The following is a 20,807-nucleotide window of genomic DNA, read 5'->3' as shown; positions in this document are numbered from 1 at the left end:
GCTCCTCTCCACCTCTGATGAAACAGTGAGTCAACAGTTAGCGTGGAGGACTCAGTAATTAGCTCATTAGATAAAAAACTGTGGAGGAAGGTGCACCGTGCCCCTCAGACACAATCACTGCGTTGATGAAGTGACCTGGTTGAGTCCTCGTTTACAGGACGAGCTCACATCAGCAGCTAAAGCTTCAGGAACAACAAAACTGAGTCTTTGAAAAGTTTCTGCATAGTTCGACATCAGGACGACACAACCAGGGATTACAGAGCAGCAGCTCCAAACCACACTGCAAAAAACAGAAATCTTATCAAGTGTTTTTGTCTTATTTACAGTAAAAATAGTCTTATTGCACTTGATGTGAGCCCCGTTAAACTTATCAGTCCAGGAAAATGTCTGGTTTCAAGTTATTTAAGACAGAAATGAGGTCTGACTGGCTTGTTACAGGTTCAAAAAATCCGCCAATGGAACAAGAGACATTTACCAGAAAATTTGCTTGAAACTAGATCGACATCTTCCTTTCAGTAGTTTTATTCTTGTTCTATTGGCAGATTTTTTGAGCCTGTAACAAACAAGTCTGACCTCATTTCTGTCCTTAAATTACTTGAAACAAGACATTTTAGTGATCTCGTCAGGGGAAAGAGGCTCGTATTAAGTCTAAAAAGACATTTTCTACTAAAAATAAGACAAAAACACTCGATAAGATTTCGTTTTTTTGCAGTGCAGGTTTTCTCCTTCACTAAAGGCAAACTGTAGATGAATGTAGAGATGGAAACTTTAAACATAATTTCAGAGTCAAACTCTTTATTCTGACCTGACTTACGCTCGTTGTGCCGTGATTTCATCAGCTGCTCCAGACACAACGTCTGCGTCTCCTCGTTCTTTCAGAAACATCTGGAAACAGAGTTTCAACCACAGATGGTTGAAGTGTCACAGCTGAAATACTCCAGATGTGTCTCCAGTCCAGCTCTGCTCCGTCACATGATGACCGTGTTCATCGACTCAGTCTGACTGTCTCAGTCTGACGGTCTCAGTCTGACTGTCTTAGTCTGACTGTCTCAGTGTGACGGTCTCAGTCTGACTGTCTCAGTCTGACTGTCTCAGTCTGACGGTCTCAGTCTGACTGTCTCAGTCTGACTGTCTCAGTCTGACTGTCTCAGTGTGACGTCTCAGTCTGACTGTCTCAGTCTGACTGTCTCAGTCTGACTGTCTCAGTCTGACGGTCTCAGTCTGACTGTCTCAGTCTGACGGTCTCAGTCTGACTGTCTCAGTCTGACGGTTTCAGTCTGACTGTCTCAGTCTGACTGTCTCAGTCTGACTGTCTCGGTCTGACTGTCTCAGTCTGACTGTCTCAGTCTGACTGTCTCAGTCTGACTGTCTCGGTCTGACTGTCTCAGTCTGACTGTCTCGGTCTGACTGTCTCAGTCTGACTGTCTCAGTCTGACTGTCTCAGTCTGACTGTCTCGGTCTGACTGTCTCAGTCTGACTGTCTCGGTCTGACTGTCTCAGTCTGACGGTCTCAGTCTGACTGTCTCAGTCTGACGGTCTCAGTCTGACTGTCTCAGTCTGACGGTTTCAGTCTGACTGTCTCAGTCTGACTGTCTCAGTCTGACTGTCTCGGTCTGACTGTCTCAGTCTGACTGTCTCAGTCTGACTGTCTCAGTCTGACTGTCTCAGTCTGACTGTCTCAGTCTGACTGTCTCAGTCTGACGGTCTCAGTGTGAAGGTCTCAGTCTGACTGTCTCGGTCTGACGGTCTCAGTCTGACGGTCTCAGTCTGACTGTCTCAGTCTGTCTGTCTTAGTCTGACGGTCTCAGTCTGACGGTCTCAGTCTGACTGTCTCAGTCTGACTGTCTCAGTCTGACGGTCTCAGTCTGACTGTCTCAGTCTGACTGTCTTAGTCTGACTGTCTTAGTCTGTCTTTTTCTATTCATCATGTTTTTCATTGATCTGTTGGTCAGGGGTGGTTTTTTGAGTGTTTTTAAATAAAGTTTGACATGAGGTGACATACAGACATCTGGACCCACAGACTGAGGAGTTCCTGCTCCACTGATGATCCTCTCTGAGTTCATGACGGGCTGTTAAACCTCCAACCTGTTGTCTCCTGGTCTGACTCCGCCCATTACGTCCCTTTGTTGTTGTAGATAAAGACCACCTGGTTTGACACAGTTGGTTTTATTTTGAAAGTCTCTGGTTACACGGTGAACTGACGGGTCATAACTGCAGTATCTAGCAAAAACAGGATGAGTGACACAGCCAGACCCTGAAGCTGATCCAGTCTGAGCTGGATCCGATGCTGAGATGTGAAACTACTTTTGGTCTGTGAATGGCAGCTCAGATCCAGGACACGGTGTGGAGCGTGCAGCGTCTCTCTGTTGGGCTGTGCAGGATTTCATCAGGGTCGTACGTCGGCTCCATGGTCTGTGGTTGAACTCCTCACTGCAGGAGTGAAGTCAGAAGTCTGACTCCCAGGTTTATTTCATGCACACTGTGTGAACTGATGAATTCTTCATATTTCTGAGGTTCATGTATGCGGCTCGGGTCGGGGCCACTCAGAGGTCCTGCAGGCCCTCCATCGGCCCCTCAGGCCAAACCAGCTCCAGACTCTGAAGTGTTGATGTGTTTACTCCCAGCTCCAACATGTGAAACCATCAGGTGTTGTTTAACCATCAGAGGCTCTGAAAAACGATGGTTTCTCTGCACCAGCTTCACTGAGGGATCATGGGAGAGGGCGGGGACTCTGTGGCGTTGATCCGGTGCTGCCCTGCACAGCCCAACAGAGAGCCACCACCAGGCTTAAAGATCCTTGTCTTTCCTTTTCTGAGCCAAACAGAGTCTTTGCTGCAGTTTTTCTGCTCTGAGTCCGTTCAGGAGGAAAGGAAGCTGCTGCACATGTCGCTAAAAACTTAGAGCAAATGCCATCTTGGTTTAAACGCCGTCACTTTTCACCTACACCACCATCAAGCCAACACCAACACGCTGCTTCAGCCTGAAGAGAAGACGAGCTCTCACCATCCTTAAACACCATTTTCCTCCTTCTGGAGAACAAACCCACCAACAAAGAAGAAAACATCCACGTTGTGACGCGCAGCAGAGCGGGACGAGTCGTTATTATTCAGGCTGAATGGCGTCCTCCTCTCTGATTGACACGGCCATTCATCTCAGCCAGGCTCTGCTCAAACTTTTGATTTTTATTGTGTGAAATGAACAATGTGTGGACTGAGTGTCTGACTGAATGACAGCTTTCATTCATGGAGTTTGTTGAGGATGAAACCTTCAGAGCAGAGAGCAGAGAACGGCGCTCTGAAACCTGAGATCTGATCTGTGTGAAGACGCTCTGAGGGCGGCGGCGTGCTCTTATATTCTGATGTTTCCCCGAGCGGACGCTCACATGTTTGATGTGTAAATACCACATGTCCCCTCTGTGTTCATGTTTCCAAAAACAAAGCCCCCCCAGCGGTGTGAAAACAGGCTGACCTGCCCCCGGCTCCAGCCTCAGAGCTAACCTGGTTACTGTGCACTCCTCCCATCCACGACGCCTCGTCCGTTCACTCTGCAGACAGGCCTCTGAGCCAGACTCCATTACAAGTTAGTGGAAACCATCACATCTGAACGGCTGTTAGGGCGGCGTGTTGGCCCCGCTGTGGGAGACGCAGGAGGAGAGAGGAGCAGAGAGGAGCTGAGAGAGGAGCTGAGTGAGGAGCTGAGTGAGGAGCTGAGAGAGGAGCAGAGAGGAGGTCTGTGGTCCTCTCCATCCATGTTGTCTGTCTCAATTACTCGTGCTCAGAGATGATGGGCTGCTTGGTGTGTTGGAACGAGCTAAAGTCACTGACACACGTTAGCATCATGCTTCTTTAAAACATGCTCTCCACCTGAGCTCCACCTGAGCTCCACCTGAGCTCCACCTGAGCTCCACCTGAGCCCCATCAGAGACTCAGTGAGTCTGATATCCTCTGAGGAGCATCATGGCTCCATAGGCAGGTTAGCCTTAAGGATTATTAACCATGGTGCTGGCTGCTGACCTCCTGGTCAGGTCAGTCTTCAGAGATCTAAGCTCCGTCTCCACCAAGTGGTCCGGTTTGGATCAGTCCAGTTTGGTCCAGGTTGGATCAGTGAAGCCTGATCCTGTTTGTGATTCCACAACCAAGAGTGCTCTTTCGTAGTAGGCGGCGTGTAAGCTGGATGCTGATAGCTGCGTCAGCTACGTAACAGTGTGACGCCATTGCAGCCAGACACAGTTTACCGCGCTAATAAATCCAATGAAGAAGAAAAACCTGACACAGTAAGCAGAGAGCAACGGTGAAGACATCCAGCAACTCGTCTTCTCTGTGATCGGCAATCAAGCTTTGTTTCAGAGAAGTCTGTGAGCCACCAGGAGGAATACAGCAGCTGCTGTCACACAGGAAGTGACCATCCTTTCAGCCAATCAGCAGACTGCAGAGTTTCTAGCTCCACCTTCTGGGGTCAGATTGGTTTGGTCAGATATCTCAACAAAAGGGAACCAGAAAGTGGGACTGTACGGGTCGGTGATCTGGGACCTGTCCTGGTTTTAGTCAAAGGAAACGCCACAAAATCTGAGCTGTACCGAGACGGACTGAGCTGAACCTCTTAGTGGGAACAGGGCTCAGGGGATTTCTATCTGAGTAGATATATAAATAGATAAATAAAAAAGGATCATTCATGCTTTCTCATGTATAAAAATAAATAAATACAGTGGGTCTTGCTGGTTTTCACTTTGTGACACTGCCCCGTAGCCTCTGTTGGTATTGAGACGTTTTGTCTGGTTCCCTCTGGTTCCAGGAGGAGCTGATAGAGGTCTGAATGAACCCAGAGTGAGGACACCAGGCTCTTCTGATCCTGAACACTTGAAAACTAAAAAAAAAAGTCGATAGTTGAAAGATAGTTGCTTAATGTTTCTGATAACCTGTCCATCCCTGAGCCGTCAGACTCCTGAGGACAGAGGAAGGTAAGGACGTCTCCTGCTGAATGAACATGAGCGCAGAGAAACATGAAACAGGAAGCGGTTTGTCTCTGAACACTCAGAGTAACTAACACAATAAGCTCTGAGTCTTTCTCTGAAGACGGAGACGGATACTGAAGACTCTGAAAACACACTTGAGAGCTTTCAGTGGTTGGAGTTTGATCCTTTTGCAGGTTATTGTGCAGGAACCTTGCTCGAGCACTGGGTCCAATTATGCCTCAGTACTGTAGAGGGTTAAGTGGCTCAGAGACAGAACTATGAAAAGGAAAATAACCTTTTATTCAGGTTTTGGTTGCTCTGAGACTGAATCAGAAATCCTCTGGTGAGGTGGAAACGTTATCTCTCAGTCAGAAAGCTGAGACGGCCTTTCTGACTGATCAGGGAGTGGATGATCGCTGCGTTCAGAGAGACTCAGATTAAGAAAGCTCGATCAACCCCAGAGTTCATTACGGTGTGGTGCTCTCTGTGTCTACATCCAGAGAGAGATCTGCTCCATCATCACAGTAAAGAGCTTCACCGTGGATCAGAGCCGACGTCCTCGTAGCTGGAAACACCAGGAGTGAACCACAGCTCTCTGGGAAAAGCTACAGAGCAGCAGACGCAGCCGGGGTCAGATTAAGCTAAAATAAATCTGAAAACAGTAGAAATCATTTCTCTGTCTGGACGTTTGAGGGGAAACAGATAACCTGCAGAATCAGCTCATAATCCAGTCCAGTAACGGGAAAACCTCAGAGTGGTGCAGACTCCTGCTGACGCTGAGACACAAAGTCTGCTCAGATTTCTCTCTGGATGAAGTGGGATTAGACTGACACTCAGAAAAAGGAAATCCATCACCCCTGACACTCAATATCATGTAAGTGGGACGGCCAGATTCTTACAAATCCTCAGCCGGGTCATGGGATCCTGGGCGGGCCAGTGGGGCACACAAATCTACTCCCTGTGTGCAGTGGAAACCTCATTTAAAGGAGCAGGTCGTCTAATTCATCAGGTCAGTGCGTTAGATTAGACGACATGAACCTTTAATGGTCCCTGAAATGAAAAGTGTGTTATTGCTGAGCCCTTTAGACGTGGTTTGGGAGGAATAACGAGGATACAAATTAAATTCCTCTGTGAAGGCGTGACAAGGAAACGACATGAAGAACATTGGAAAACACCATTAATACAGAGCAATCAGTGTCTGAAGTCAGGAGGCACCTCAGACTTTAAACCAGTGGATGGAGTTGGAAAAGTTGGATGTAAATAAGTGAAAGCTATGGTCTACGGTTTGGAAGCTTTGTGCATCTTAATAACACCGTTTATAGCGCTGTAATGGTCCAATCTACACAATATAAAGACCAAAAAGAACGAAAAACAATCCATTCAGTATATCCACTGCACATACTAGTTGACCAATCCACCGTCCCACCGTCACACCGTCATGCCCATGGTCCCACCTCATCCTTCCCCACCACCCCTCTCCCGTCAGCTAGCTGCTCAGCTACCGAAGCGTCATGGAGCCAGAGAAGACAGAAACCAGGAAGCTGTTACTGTTACCCTCCACAGGGAAGGGAAGGAAACGAAAACGTTTCAAGGGAAAGGCTGAAGCAAGGAAGAATGATGAGCGACACAGGTGCCAACAGAGACTGAATATTGGAGAAATGTACGACCGGTGGAAAAAGCTGCAGAGGGATTTGGGACTGAAGGCTGACGCAGAGACAGCTGAGTTTCTGTTGAACAGGTTATGACTTTGTTTCCTACAGTGGGAGATGTCAGCTGAATAACTCGCATTGTAAACTGAGCTGGTGAAGACACGCAGAGAAAGGAAAAGCCCCGCCCACAGTCGGCTCTGCTCTGATCAGCTGGCAGTGGAAACACCAGACCTGCTTCTCCGGCTAATTCATGGTTTTGATCGCGCCGGTCCAACTGAAAAAGCTAGTGAATAGTGAATTCTTCTTTTGAAATTGATCAAAAATTTCCATCAACTTTTTCCAACATCAGGTAACTGATCTGGTCTGAAGTCTCCTCTCTAGTTCGACCCTCGGCCTGTGAAGGAAACAGTTTGATGACCTGAACCAGTGCCAGTCATCGGGGAAGGGCTGAAAATGTTTTGGCTTCACCCCTGAGGAGTGGTTGTGTCGTCCACCTTGTTTGTCTGTGAGAGGAGCAAACTGTTCCTGCTCTGTATGCTCTGCACACATCCACATCCCCACAAACCATCAGTGAGGAACTCCAGCTGCGTCAGAGTCAAAAAGCAATCTGCATCTCAGTGTTGACATGAACAGGCCGTTTACATTTTAATACAGAAACTCTCTCTGCAGACAAACACTCTCTGCAGAGCTGAAAGCAGAGGCTCCATTAGAAATGTAATCAGGTACAGCGTGTCTATAGCTGCTGGTGATAAAGGAGGCCGTACATTCACACTCTGCCTTCAGCTGCTGATCATCAGAGGCTTCATTACAGCGGCTAACAGCAAACACCTCAGACCCTTTATGAAGCCTGATGAGCTTTCATTTGTTAACACACTCAGTGCTGTTTATTTCCAGCTCCATCATGCTGATCTTTGAGCCTGAACACGTCTTTCCCAGAGCATCCCATCACCCAGCAGGAGACAACACCCAGCAGCTCAAACTGCCTCCAGGAAGTGTTACACCATAACAGACTGAGGGGGCGTTTCTGAGGCAGGCTGGACCTGGAGAGACCACATCCAGATCCAGAGAGGGTCTGGGCTTTGCTCTGAACTCTTTTATTCCTCCACCTCCTGGAGAGGTGCTTCAGAAACACAGAAACCAACATTTACTGAGGGAGAAGGAGAGCAGGACTCCATATGACGGAGCATATTTTACCTTCACACAGTAAACATCAGTGGGTTTATGAATCTATGATTAATGCTCCAGCTTCAGAGCGGTTTGCACCGTGCAGAGCGCTCCCTGTGTTTTCCTAATGGGTCGTAGGTGGGAGCAGCTGGCTGAGGGGGAGCGCTCTCTGAATACTATTATTACCTTAAATACTAATTAATGCAGCTCTGCCTGAGCTGGCAGAGAGGAGTCCAATCCATTTAGTAACCACCGGCTCAGGTTGGAGGAGTGCACAGAGCTGCTTTTTAATCCACTTCAGGCACAGCGTCGCAGAGAGGAGACGATGGGAGGTGAAGAAAACCATGGCGACGGATGTTCGTTTCTCTGGGACGATATGATGCTGCGGTTCTTTAGATCAGGGGTTTTCAGAGTGGGGGCTGTCCAGAAATATTTTATTTTTGTTTTATAAATTATTTTTCCTGAACATAAAACACATAAAGCGCCGTAATCATCAGATTCTCAAGTTTCTGATTGTTCCTCACCGCACCTCCAGTGACAGCTGCAGCTTCGCCGTGATGATGTCATGATCTGTGTCGACCTGTCAGTTTACGCTGATTATTAAGCGATCTATAAAACTGAACTGAACTCTGAGGCTCTGTCTAACTAGAATAGAAAATACTTTATTTATCCCCGAGGGGAAATTCAGGAGTCACAGCAGTAATCAAGAAAACCAAAGTAAGAAAGTGTATAGAAAGTGTAAAAAGCTCCATAATAAAACAGATGCTGACAGCTTGTCCATCATTGTCCAGTCAGCCAGCCTCCACCTCCACAGGGTCCAGGACTGAGCTTCTTCAGCAGTCTGTTCAGTCTCTGTCTCCTGGATCCTGTCTGCTCACAGCAGGTGAAGCTCTTCACATGTGGCCTTGGTGTCTGCTGTTAGCTCTGTTAGCCATGTCTGTGAATAGCATGATGCTACTCTGCCCTCTGGTATTCCCTCTGTTGCTGGGTTAGCACAGCTAGCTCGTCCATCTTATTGGAGATAGATCTTACGTTCCCAATAACGATGGATGGAAGGACAGGTCCATGTCGTCACTTCTTAGCTCACACCTGAGAACCAGCACATCGTCCTCACCTCCTTCTCCTCACCTTGTGGGGAAACATCCGGCCTAGCACCAGTTAGCATTGACATGCTACAGGCTGCTAACAGCTGAGTTCGTATGCAGCGATGGTTACATGTAGGATCTCCAGACAAACACAGGAGAAAAAGTAGTAAAAATATCACTGAAGACACAAAAAGTTTGGTGTCCATGACCAACAAATGAGCCAAACAAAGTAATGATCCACTCCAAAAAACAAAAAATCACAAGAAACGGACAAAAAAGAGAGAGCTGCTGCTACAGGCAGCTACTTGGCCAGCACCTAGCAACGGAAAAACCCAACTACCTGCTCCATGTGAGAAAGGAGGGTCCACCTTAGCTGACAGAGCCCTGAAACAACTTCTCCTTTTTGCGACTACCTGCTCGTTTGAGTCCAACTTTAGATTTTTAATAATTTCCTGTTCTAAAAAAAATGTAGTTATTACTGAAAAGTGAAAAAAAAAATTAAAAAACACTTTTTAAAGTTGACATTTTTCTACATTTTTTGAAACAAAGTCTGTTGGTTTCGGCCAGAAGCAGGCGCTGTTTGGGGGCCTTGGCATAAGAAGCTCACAGTAGCTGTGTTTCCATTACACTTTCTCGCCAAATCAAAGCGATGTTTATGAAGTTTGGATAAAGAACAATTTCACTTTGCCGTTGTTTCCATTACGACCAGAATTGCACACAACTTGAGTAAAGTAAAACATGACGTCCGTCCAGACGCTGCACTCAGGACGATGACAATTCTTGAACGTTAGTGTTTTTATTCTCTGCTCAAACTGTCGGCCGTGATCACGCTAACTTAAAACAGGAAGAACAAAGTTGCCTTCACAAGTGTCAGTCAAAGACACAATCAACCCTAACCCTACACTAAACACAGAAATAGGAGCAGAGCTGATAAAACATGAAGCTGGAGTCTGTTTGTGTGGTAGAGGACACGTACGAGGAGGTGAGGGAGGAGTGTTGCTATGACAACGTGCTGAAAAAGTATTTCCACTGCACTTTGTCGACAAAGACCAGTATGAATATGTCTGAAATAAACACCTCATGAGAGCGTAAAAACTTTTTATCAAAATTTGAGGGGTTTTTCGAAAATGTAGTGTTTCCATTACTGTTTGTTTTTATTGTGACATTTAGGTGTTGTGCAAATCTAGGTGTAATGGAAACTCATCTAGAGACAGGTGAGGATGATGAAGGTGAAGGTTCAGGTGGGACATCTGTCAGTAACAGAGTCCTTCAGGGGTTTGTGAGACCTCAGAGACCTCAGGACTGGGTCCAGGTGTTCGGTTTAACCTGAAAGGTTGTGACTCACACTCCTTTCTTCCTCCTCGTCCTCGCTCTTCGTCAGCGTTTATTCCTCTCTGATGGATTCGCCGCTGGTGACGGCGCTCTGCAGCATCCGAGTGTTTAACCAAGGAGCAAATTACCGGTTACTTCCTGGAAACTTCCTGATCTCTGTGTCAGGAGGAGCCGTGGTGTCGAACGGAGAGCAGAGAGCTGCTGGAGAGGCTTCAGAGCAGACTGTGCACGTTTATACATGTGTGTTATAAACCATCACCCAGGATGTGTGTGTGTGTGTGTGTGTGTGTGTGTGTGTGTGTGTGTGTGTGTGTGTGGTGAGTGTAAGTGCCGTCCATTTACCCTCATTCCTCCAGCCTGTCCCATCCATGAAGTGATGCACAGACGTGTTTCTTGCTGAACATGGGATCGTCCTTGTTGCCTGGTAACAGCCTGAGGACTCTGCCAGCCTCCGCCGGCTGAGCCCCATATGTCGCATCACCTGCATCACCCTCCATGTTTACCCCGCCGTGCTCCAAGACTCTGCTCCCTGATGGAGAAACCTGTGGGGTCAGATCAGGGCCGAGTCGCCTAAAGGGCTCCCAGCAGTCAGCGGGGCAGGGGCCAGGCAGAGACGTCGACTGCTGGTCACGTGATGCGAACAGGGACGACGTGTTGGAGAGATCACGTTACGCCAGCAAAGAGTGAATAAAATGTCAGTGAGGTCGTCTCCGGTTGAGCTCGTGTCCACCTGTGTGCTCATCTCTGGCCTCGCCGTCTGAGGGCGGAGCTTTAAGGGTTTTCCTCCCTGAGCTGGCGGTCGATGAAGACACTGATCTGACTTATCGAGACGACGTCGTGGAGCAGCCTGAGGAGCTAACCTCACTCTTCCTCCCAGAGTTCAGTCTGTTTCACCAACAACACTCGAGCGTTTCTGATCTCTGCTCAGCTTTGGCTCGACCTCCAAACCCTCCGGCTCGTCTCAGAGTGCGTAGGTGTGCTCCCACCTGTTCACCATATGGTTCCCGTGGCGAGCGCGCTCCCTGAGACGCAGACGCAGATGATTTAGAGGCAGAGTGTGTCAGCACGCCGTAAACAACGCCACCAGAGCAGCTTTTTGTGAAGCGCTTTTTGCTGTGTCATTATATCGAAGCATGATGCTCAGTGAAATCACACGCAGCGTTTGTGCTGATTTACAAAATGCAATTTGATGATTCTGTGATGGCGTGGATTTCTGTGGATTTGGGGGAAAACAGGGATTAAGAGCAGACAGATTGTTGCTGCTGAGGCTGATGCTCTGATTCAGGACAGAGAGACAAAGAAAGAGAGGAGAAGAAGAAACAGAGGACAGACTCTCCTCTCTCTAACGGAGGACTGGACTGGAGACGAGCCTCTGCTCTGCCACAAAGTTATCTCTGTTGTCAGGTGTGCCTCCACGATTACCCACCATGCCGCGCTGCTCCGTGGCGACTCCCTCAGTGGGAGTCAAGTGCTCGCCAAAGACCAGCGCGGGGAAGAATGGCAGCCGATTACTCACCGCCGGGTCCTCCTGCTGCCTCCACAAAGTCTGACAGACAACAACCTTATCTGTGGACTCATGGCAGCTGCTCTTATTATCCCTCGTTATCCAGGCCGGCGCTCCCATTGGACGGGCTGAACGCCGTCAGTCTGACACCCACACAGTGCAGAGCCGGGGCGTGAAACAAAGGCCGACGCTCCCTGATCATCCTGTCTGTAGCCTCAGACAGAGCTAGCTTAGCATGCTGAAACGATGGCTTTGCATTGGAGATAAAGGTCACCACCACGAGTCATCATCAGACGGAGTTTAAAATCTAAAACTCAAGCTTAAAAATGAACGGACATAAAAATATCAGAGCACTGGATCAGACGGTCGGGGAAACACAGTTTCATGTTTGAGAAGCTCTTTGTCTAAAGCCAGGCTCATGGGAAATCATCTGGAGACACCCTCACCCCTCACTGTCACAAGGCTTTTTAGTAAAAACAGAAGGCCAGTTAGTCAGATCATCAGACGGCCCATTAGTCAGACGGCCTGTTGGTCAGAAAATCAGAAGCTCAGTTAGTCCCAAGGCTCATTAATCAAACGGGTCTGTGAGTCAGGAAATCAGAATGCCTACTAGTCAGAGGGCTTGTTAGTCAGAAGGCACGAAACCAGAAGACCTGTTAGTCAGAAACCAGAAGACCTGTGAGTCAAAAACCAGAAGACCTGTTAGTCAGAAAACCAGAAGACCTGTGAGTCAGAAACCAGAAGACCTGTTAGTCAGAAAACCAGAAGACCTGTGAGTCAGAAACCAGAAGACCTGTTAGTCAGAAACCAGAAGACCTGTTAGTCAGAATCCAGAAGACCTGTTAGTCAGAATCTAGAAGACCTGTTAGTCAGAAAACCAGAAGCACTGGTAGTCAGAAGACCTAGTCATCAGGAAATCAGTTGGCCTGTTAGGAAAATCAAGAGGCCCCTTAGTTATTAGATCAGGAAGCCAGTTAGGCAAAGGAACCTGTTAGTCAGAAAACCAGAAGACCTGTAAGTCAGAAAATCAAAAGACCTGTTAGTCAGAAAGTCCAACTCTCAATCGAGATCGTCACACTAAGTTTCCTCCCCAGACTTCAGAGTCTGTGGAGCTGAAGGTAAAGGTGTGTGAGTGGATCAGAGTGTGTTCAGATCACGCTGTGTAGGGACGTCAGGAAAACAGTTTGTATCCAAGTTTACTGATTCTCTGTGTTCTTCTAATCACATCTAGCTAACTGAGGCCAGGTTTACACAACGCCAAAAATGGTTAACTCTGATAACACTTTGTTGTGTTTAGATGAGGCCGCGCTGAGTTTAGTCTGAAAACGGAAACTTTTGAAAACGCTCTCCAGAGTGGAGAGTTTTCCAAACCCTCCTCCATCCAGCCTCGTATAAACACACAGCAGAGTGTTTCAGGGTGAAATGCCGACGTCACCACATGCGCACTCACAGTTTCAGGTGAAGGCTGCGCGTGCAGCCACAACTTCCAGTTAAGCCATTCTGGTCCAGTTGGTGGCGGTAGGGTTGGATTGCAATACAACGTGAGAAAAAGAAAGAACATCCACAACGATGAGGGCAGATTTCCCAGTAGCATATATACACTCATACATCCACATCGCCAACTACTGGCCTAGCATGGCCACTACATCAATGTGACTTGTCCTCTTGGAGTTGTTTCTGCCTCAAACAAAGTTTAATCATTGATCATCTTAATATCAATGATTGTCTCATTGAACTTCCTGCAGGTCTCTGGTTAAAGCTGGATACTCTCTGTCTTTGATTCACCTGCTTCACGACCAGAGCACGGGAAATCTCTCTGACAAGACTCACCACACCTTCTGCTAATTGCAGTGGTGTTATCTACCTCTGAAACTGTGAAAACACACACACACACACACACACACACACACACACACACACACACACACACACACAGATACAGGGTGATGTCAGAAAACTGGGAATAATGACTGATAGTGAAATGTTCTCGTCTCCAAAGTGTTATAACCTGAGTTTATCTGCTCCTGCTAACGACGTCTGTTCACCTGTTAGAGTCAGAATGAACAGATGAACAGATTGTGACGTGTTTATGTCAGAGTCTCATAGTGAAGCCCTGAGTGTTAGCTTAGCGCTGGGCTAACCTCTGCCTGTTGTATTTGTCCGTGCAGACACACTTCAGGCCGTCTGCGTTGAAATGAAGATAATAATCTTCAGCCTCATTGATCTTTTTTCTCAACATGCTCTGTGGAGTCAGCTGTTGGTTTTCTGAGCTTCAGGTGTCACAGATTAAACTTCAGGATCAGAGGATTTACATTTGTCATCTAAAGAAACTGAACCTGGTTAAGTGATGATAACTCTGAGACCTGTGGTGAATGAAGAGGATTAAAGCTGGTGTTAGGATGGAGACTATAAAAACGCTCTTATTACAGGAGTCTGAGAGACGTTTATTTATGTGTTTGACAGATATCATCATCCCAGCGATGCAGTCGTTAAACTTTACAGCTCTCTGGAGATGAAGGAGGAAGATCATTTCACAGCTGTAAAATTCAACACCTGACGTGTTTCCCATCGTTCTGTAAACTGGTGCCGGTGCTTTAACTCTACCCAGCCTTATTTATACGACGGTCTTTAACAAACACGCAGACACAGAGCTTCATTTTATTCATATCAGCTGATTTTACCACGAGGCTCCTCTGAGATTAAAAACCTTTATATGAGGGACACCTGGTAAATCAACTGTTACACACCCATGGTTCACAGCAGGACATGAACAAACAGAGGAACACTGGAAACTGTTGGTGAGCTAAGACAATCTGATGCTTTAAAACAAAAATACAACAACATCAAAATCTGATTAGACACAGAGACAAACACCAGGGATCAGCGTGTTGTTAACGTCCTGCAGCTCAGACTGAGAATAACAACCACAGACAAAGACTGGTTAAAGAAAACAGCCTGACACGCACATCCAGAGTTTATAGTTTAAAATCAAAGGAGCAGAGACTTCTGTAGAGGAGGTGCCTGAAGGAGGAGGTGACTGAAGGAGGAGGTGACTGAAGGAGGAGGTGCCTGAAGGAGGAGGTGACTGAAGGAGGAGGTGCCTGAAGGAGGAGGTGACTGAAGGAGGAGGTGACTGAAGGAGGAGGCTCACATGTTTCCTCTCCTCCAGTGACAGTTTGAGGATAAATAAGTTAGGAGATAAAATCACTTTATTTCTGTGTTGATGTAAAGATTGAAGATTCTTCTGTGGTGTTTGTCGTTTAATTAATATTTTTACTCTGTAACAACGATCAAAGATTTGCCTTCAAGGGAGGGACGGCCCAGTCTGAGGACCTGGTCTCAGAGAAAACACTTGGATCTAACTGAGTCTGTGTGGTGTAGGGATGGGAATCAAAAACCGGTTCTTGTTGAGGATCAATAAGAAATGTTTCAATCCATCGATATCGTTAGCCTTTGTGCTTAACGATTCTCTTATCAATCCCCTGATCAATTCCCTGATCAATTCAGGATTTTCAGCTTGAAGTTTTCCTGAAGAACTGACTTCATAAAGAAATGTTCATCACTCTCTCTCAGGAGATTCATATTCAGCACATTCAACACGGTATAAATCACCTTATTTACCAAAATAACAAAATAGCACAAGCTTGATGCTAACGTATATGGGAAACTGCATTGATATGCTAGCAGTTAGCATACATCAGTATAACTTCAGCTTCAGAATAGAATTTCAACTTTCATCACAGAAACATATCACATCAACTCTTTGTAAAAAATACTGAGAATTTCAAATGTCAAAAGCTAACAGGCTAATGAAAGGCTAATGGCTGACGGAAAGGTTCCAAACAACTTAAACCATTGCTATAACCACTTTGAGACACTAGATGGCCTACTTGAATTATTAATATATTACAACACAGAACATCAACGTCACATTGTGTGAAATTTTGACCTGTTTCTGTTTAATTATGCCCAGAAATATCCAGACTCAGGGACCAGTTACATTTTATTCACTTACAGGATAAACTCAATTAAATGTTGTTGACACAGAAAACATGTAAAGATACTTTTTGTACCAAGAAAATTCACAACAGGAAGTGATAAGGGAATCGATATTGACAAAGTCTTATCACTCCCATCCCTGGTGTGATGTGGAACAACTTCAGATCGATCCCTTATTTCATGGTGGTGATAAAACCTCGAGTTGTTGTTTCGTTGGTTAAAGTCCAGTTTGTTGTTACTGAAGAGAGAATTCAGAAAAAGTTTAGAGACGACAGCTGGATTATCTGATGTTAATCTGTCGCATCATCATCCTCAGAGAACGTCTGTGTCAGTAGGTGTATTATGACAGACTCCGCCCACTTTCCCCCAAGCCGGGACAGGGAGACTGAACTGCAGCTCGTTAATGCTCCATGTTAAACACAGATCCAGATCCAGACGGAGCCTTCTGTCCGTGCTCTGCGATCATTTCCTCCATGTTTCTGCGCGTTTCCTCAAAGCTCACAGAAACAGGCCAAACAGAGCTGTACACCAGGGGGCAGTGTTGATGCGTAACTCTCATGAGACACAAAGAAGAATTAACAAACGAGGAAGTTTCACACTGAAACCAACAGCCTCACCCACCACCTCCTCCTTTTTATGTCAGAGTTAATTTATCGTCACCTCCTCCACAGCCGCCATCTTTGTTTTTGAGTTTGTTGTCGTCATATGTTTACACGTTGGTATGTAAAGGGAGGAGAAATGGACCTTGAGTCTAACATCAACACTTATATTTACTTTTATTTTGTTCTGGATATTTTTAATTGTTTGTTCTATTTATTAGAAGTGTTTTTTTAGGATTACAATTGGTTGATATTTGAAATAAGACATCATTAGTCTGTACGCTGCTGTGGGGTGTTTCTTGGGTTTGAATGACAATAAACTGACCCTTGAACATAATCAGGAAATTGTTTGGAGGTTTGGTAAAACAAAAGCCTGAAAAAAAAACATGGCGGATGATTCTTTCCAAACTCCAAACAGAAACGCTGGCGCTTCAGATCTGGCGGTGAGTCTTTGAGGTTTGATGGTTTGACGTGGTTGTCAAACTTTCTTTCCGTACACTTCAGGTTAAAACGACAAACAGGCGCAGCACTAACTCCACCTCTGTCCTCTCTGGCCTTTGGCTGCCGGCGCTGCCCAAAGAAGCTTGATCCCTGCAGTCCCTGGCATCTCAGGTGGGCCTGACACGGGATTATCCAAACAATGCTAAAACTGGGACATCAGGATTAGCTCTGGCCCTGTAATCCCTGAAGGACTTCCCACCACCACTGCCACCTCTCCTGAACCCTGAGGGGCTCCTGGGTTTACCTGGAGGGGCAGAGCTTTAAAGACTGGGAGTTCAGAGAGTTTGTCATGAGCGTAATAACCGATCAGAGTTATGTAAGACGAGGTGGTTTGGGAGGATGAGGGGAAACAACAACATCATCAGCAACCTGGATCCACGGACATGTACGACTTTAATCCTGAACCCAGCTCCACCAAGACCAAGAGGAAACACACGGCTAACAGGGTTTTCTGGATCCAGATGTCGTAAATGGTTTTAAGGGTTTTCATTTTATATGTATAAGATAGATACAGATGAACGTAAATCAAGGTTCTTCACCTTTGGATAGCTAACAGGCTAACTTCTGCTGGATTCAGCTGTGATTGAACAGGAAAGAGAGAAACAGAGAAATCTGATGAACGTTTTGTTGATGTATGTTGTGGTTTGTTCCCAGGATCACGACCACGGCGGCCTGTATGATGGACCTGCGCAGGTACCCGCTGGACGAGCAGAACTGCACGCTGGAGATCGAGAGCTGTGAGTCCCTCCCTCTGTGAATTATTCCTCCTCCTCCTCTGTCCTATTCAGTGTTATCCATCTCTACACCAGCTTAAGTGTTTGTATCCTCACACTTTGGTGCTGCGGCTTTGTTCAGTCAGCTGTCAGGAAATACGTACGGCTGAGCACTCGCTCCGAGCAATTTGTCCCTGACTGTGGGTACAAGGATTTTCTCAGAATCCTGATATTTTCACAATAATACTTTCCATCAAATCTACTCTGTTTATTTTGGTAGAGGTACAAGCATTCCTGGATCTAATCTGAGCCTCTGTGGAGAGAAAGACCCCGATCAGAATAATACCAGAGCTGTTTTATGGAAACTGGTCCTTCTGACTGCACCGTGTTAGTATTTAGTCTTCAGTCAGATCCTCATTAGCTTCCTCAGCTCTGACGCTTACGTGCCAACGCGTTCCTGTCACCCTGCTCACAGGAAATGAAATTCACAGTAACTCACGTTTAGCCAAACATTTCCAGTGAGAGGAAAAACAGACGAGCTGAACAGCTGCGAGGTTATCATGGTCACTGTTTGGATTTCTTTGTAGCCATCAGGAAAGAGATACACTCACCAGCACTGATCAATCAATCAATCAATCAATCAATCAATCAATCAACCAATCAACTTTATTTTGGCGGCACCAATCCCAAACAAACATTATCTCAAAAAACGTTTTTACTAGAGGTGGGAATTGATTAAAAAAAATAATTGAATTAATTATGCCATTTGTAATTAATCATAATTAATCGCATTTTAATCACATCAGTATTCAACATCAGAAGCAACAATTTTCAACTCAAACAGATTTTGGTAGAAGACTAAATAATTGAATATTTTCATAAATAAGTTTAAACAACAAAATCCTGTTTGTTTTGTTCAGAAGATGTTTTTTTTTTTTTTTTTGTGGACACTACTTTCAAGTACAGTCATCAGCCGTTATGTGGTAAATAGTGCTGTCAGGAGATTAAAAAATAATCTAATTATTTACAGGATTTGTTATTAATTGATCTAATTAATCACATTTTAATCTTCTATCTGCTTTAGGTCCCCACATAAAGAATTTGAATTCTAGGTCATTACAAAATTATACTGCATGACTAATTGAATGAATACACGAAAAAGAGAAGATTTGTAAATTCTTTTTTTCTTTTCAACTGGACAATATTAATCAAAATGTCTGTGTTCCCTGCCATTGACATTTGATTACTGTTTACTGCGTCTATAGAGGTGAATTATATTTTTTAGCGGAGGGAGGCGGGTCTGGTGGAGCTTGTCAATCAAAATCCTGCTCGTAATCTACTGTGGGTGAGAGCGGTGTGCGCTTTGGACGAGAGCTCAGCATGGATATGAGGAGAAATGTGAGATGACAGAGACACAGAGAGACGCTGACAGTCAGGAAAGTTCAGGCAGCTCACGCTGACACGAAGATGTGTCGCGGTAGCTCAGAGAGAAAGAGCGGCGCCATGGTGAGGAAAGTCGACGGAGATCATGGAGATGATCAAAGGATGGAGCGCCTGAGATGAACGCAATCAAAAAAGTTTGAAATTTCTATTTTTTGACCAAAAACAGGAAGAGAGACATAAAAGAAGAGAGTCCACTCTTCTTCAGTAACTTTGGTGTTTACATGGTCAGAGAAAACAAGATTATTTAAGTCTTAAAAGATCATTAAGATGCTCTGAAATGTCTGGCAGCCAATGAGTTAATCTTGTGTTGATTTTTATAACGTGTTAATGTGCGGTGTAATTAATTAATCTAATTAATCTAACGCGTTAAAGTCACAGTGCTAGTTTTAACACATTAACAGATCGTAACAACGCCAAGACGAGACAGGGAGTCTAATGTCATCCTCACCTGCCTTAGGTAAGGTACTCTGCAGGGTCCTGCCTGGATTGCAGGACAGGATCCATTGATAAACGCAGCCTGGTGTGACTGCTGAGTTCACACATGAACAAACAAAGCAGACTCTGAGGTCTCTGACTGTTTTGGGACAAACGATCTAACCATCCCTTAGAGCGTGGACAGGAAATCATCACTGAAGTGGAAATCAACATTTTGCCACAGTGTCAACAGGCAGGGGTGAAATGTAAGACATGATAAGTTCTTATGAAGTTTTGACCAATCAGAATCAAGATCAGATGATCAATGAGACAGGTGAGACCAGACTGGTCAGAGTCCAGTCGATTCATTTCCTGTTTCCAGCAGCAACCAATCAGAGCAGGGCAGTGTTTGATGCAGGAGCAGCGGCGTTGATGGGAAAGAAATGTGTCTTATGAATGAATGAATGAATGAACAGCAGCGTCCACGGTGATGAGCTCATGACAGAGCTCAGAGGGGATGATTCAGTGACTGATGACAGGGTTAGTTTGAAATGACAGAGTAACTGATGAGGAGGACGTCTCTGTGGTCTAACTGAAACTTCAGTCCAGAGATTTAAAGTTTTGGGACCGTCTGCATCAGTCCCTCTTTGATTTGATCTTAGCTCATCTTCTTTATCAGCTTCAGAAAATCCCTGTGGTTTCTTTTTTTAGGTTTTATATAAAATCACTGGTTTAATCTCAGTAAAACTCTTCTCTCTCTAACTTTTCTGTTGTTGTGCCCAGCCTGCCTGACAGCCTGACGCTAACGGTAGCTCTGAAGCCAGAGTCCCTGCTGCTGCAGCTCCTGGCACGATGAAGAAAAATGAAAGCTCTGTTGAAGGAGGAGAGGAGACTTTTCCTCTGCAATCAGCTGAAACTCAGCTCCAGACTTCACTTGTTCACTTGTTCAGTTTGCAGAGGCTCAGTTTTGATCTGGACAGGATGACTGGAAATGCTCCCAAATGCTGTTGTCACACACAGATGGCTCCAGGACGTGGCGCTCAGCTGTGCGAGCGAGCTGGGAGGACTGCAGCTGGTGCTGGTGTACAAAGGAAGTGGAGCATAAGGAGCAAAAGAGGCAGTTTAGAAGTTTCTGTGAACTCAGGATCAGGCTGGAGTGAGGTTATGTAGAGGCCAGATATCACCAGCAGTGGGCTCGCAGTGGAAAGAAAAAAATACTGCCCTGCAAAAGTTGTTTTTAAGATATTTCCTGGAACAGTGCCTCCCTAATCGCCTTATCTGGCACTTTTCTCTTCCCTGTGAATTTGAGACCAAGTCCTGGAGCTGTTGCTATGCAAGGCTAATGATGCACACAGCTCCACGGCCACTGCAGGAAATGTGCTGCAGCCTGATAGATGTGGGCCGTTTGTCCAGCAGCAGCCTGCAAAGGTTTCTGGGAGTGAGGTCACAGGAG

The 20,807-nt window shown here is 45.8% G+C and overlaps 1 protein-coding gene across 1 annotated transcript in view; it reads left to right on the top strand.

Annotated features, from left to right (window-relative positions):
- The window catches only part of gabrb2b (gamma-aminobutyric acid type A receptor subunit beta2b), an 84,079-nt gene that overhangs the window by 38,733 nt on the left and 24,539 nt on the right, over positions 1-20,807 (top strand). The window contains exon 5 of the mRNA XM_074672069.1: positions 17,439-17,521. Coding sequence (XP_074528170.1) covers positions 17,439-17,521 — 83 coding nt within the window. The remainder of the gene's footprint in view (positions 1-17,438; positions 17,522-20,807) is intronic.

This window comes from Halichoeres trimaculatus, unplaced genomic scaffold, assembly GCF_033239565.1.
Source record: "Halichoeres trimaculatus isolate MK-OKI-2021-1 unplaced genomic scaffold, fHalTri1.1 fHalTri1_scaffold_6, whole genome shotgun sequence".
Lineage (NCBI taxonomy): Eukaryota > Metazoa > Chordata > Actinopteri > Labriformes > Labridae > Halichoeres > Halichoeres trimaculatus.
Note: the sequence above shows the minus strand (reverse complement) of the source record. Positions and strands in the feature narration are given on the sequence as shown.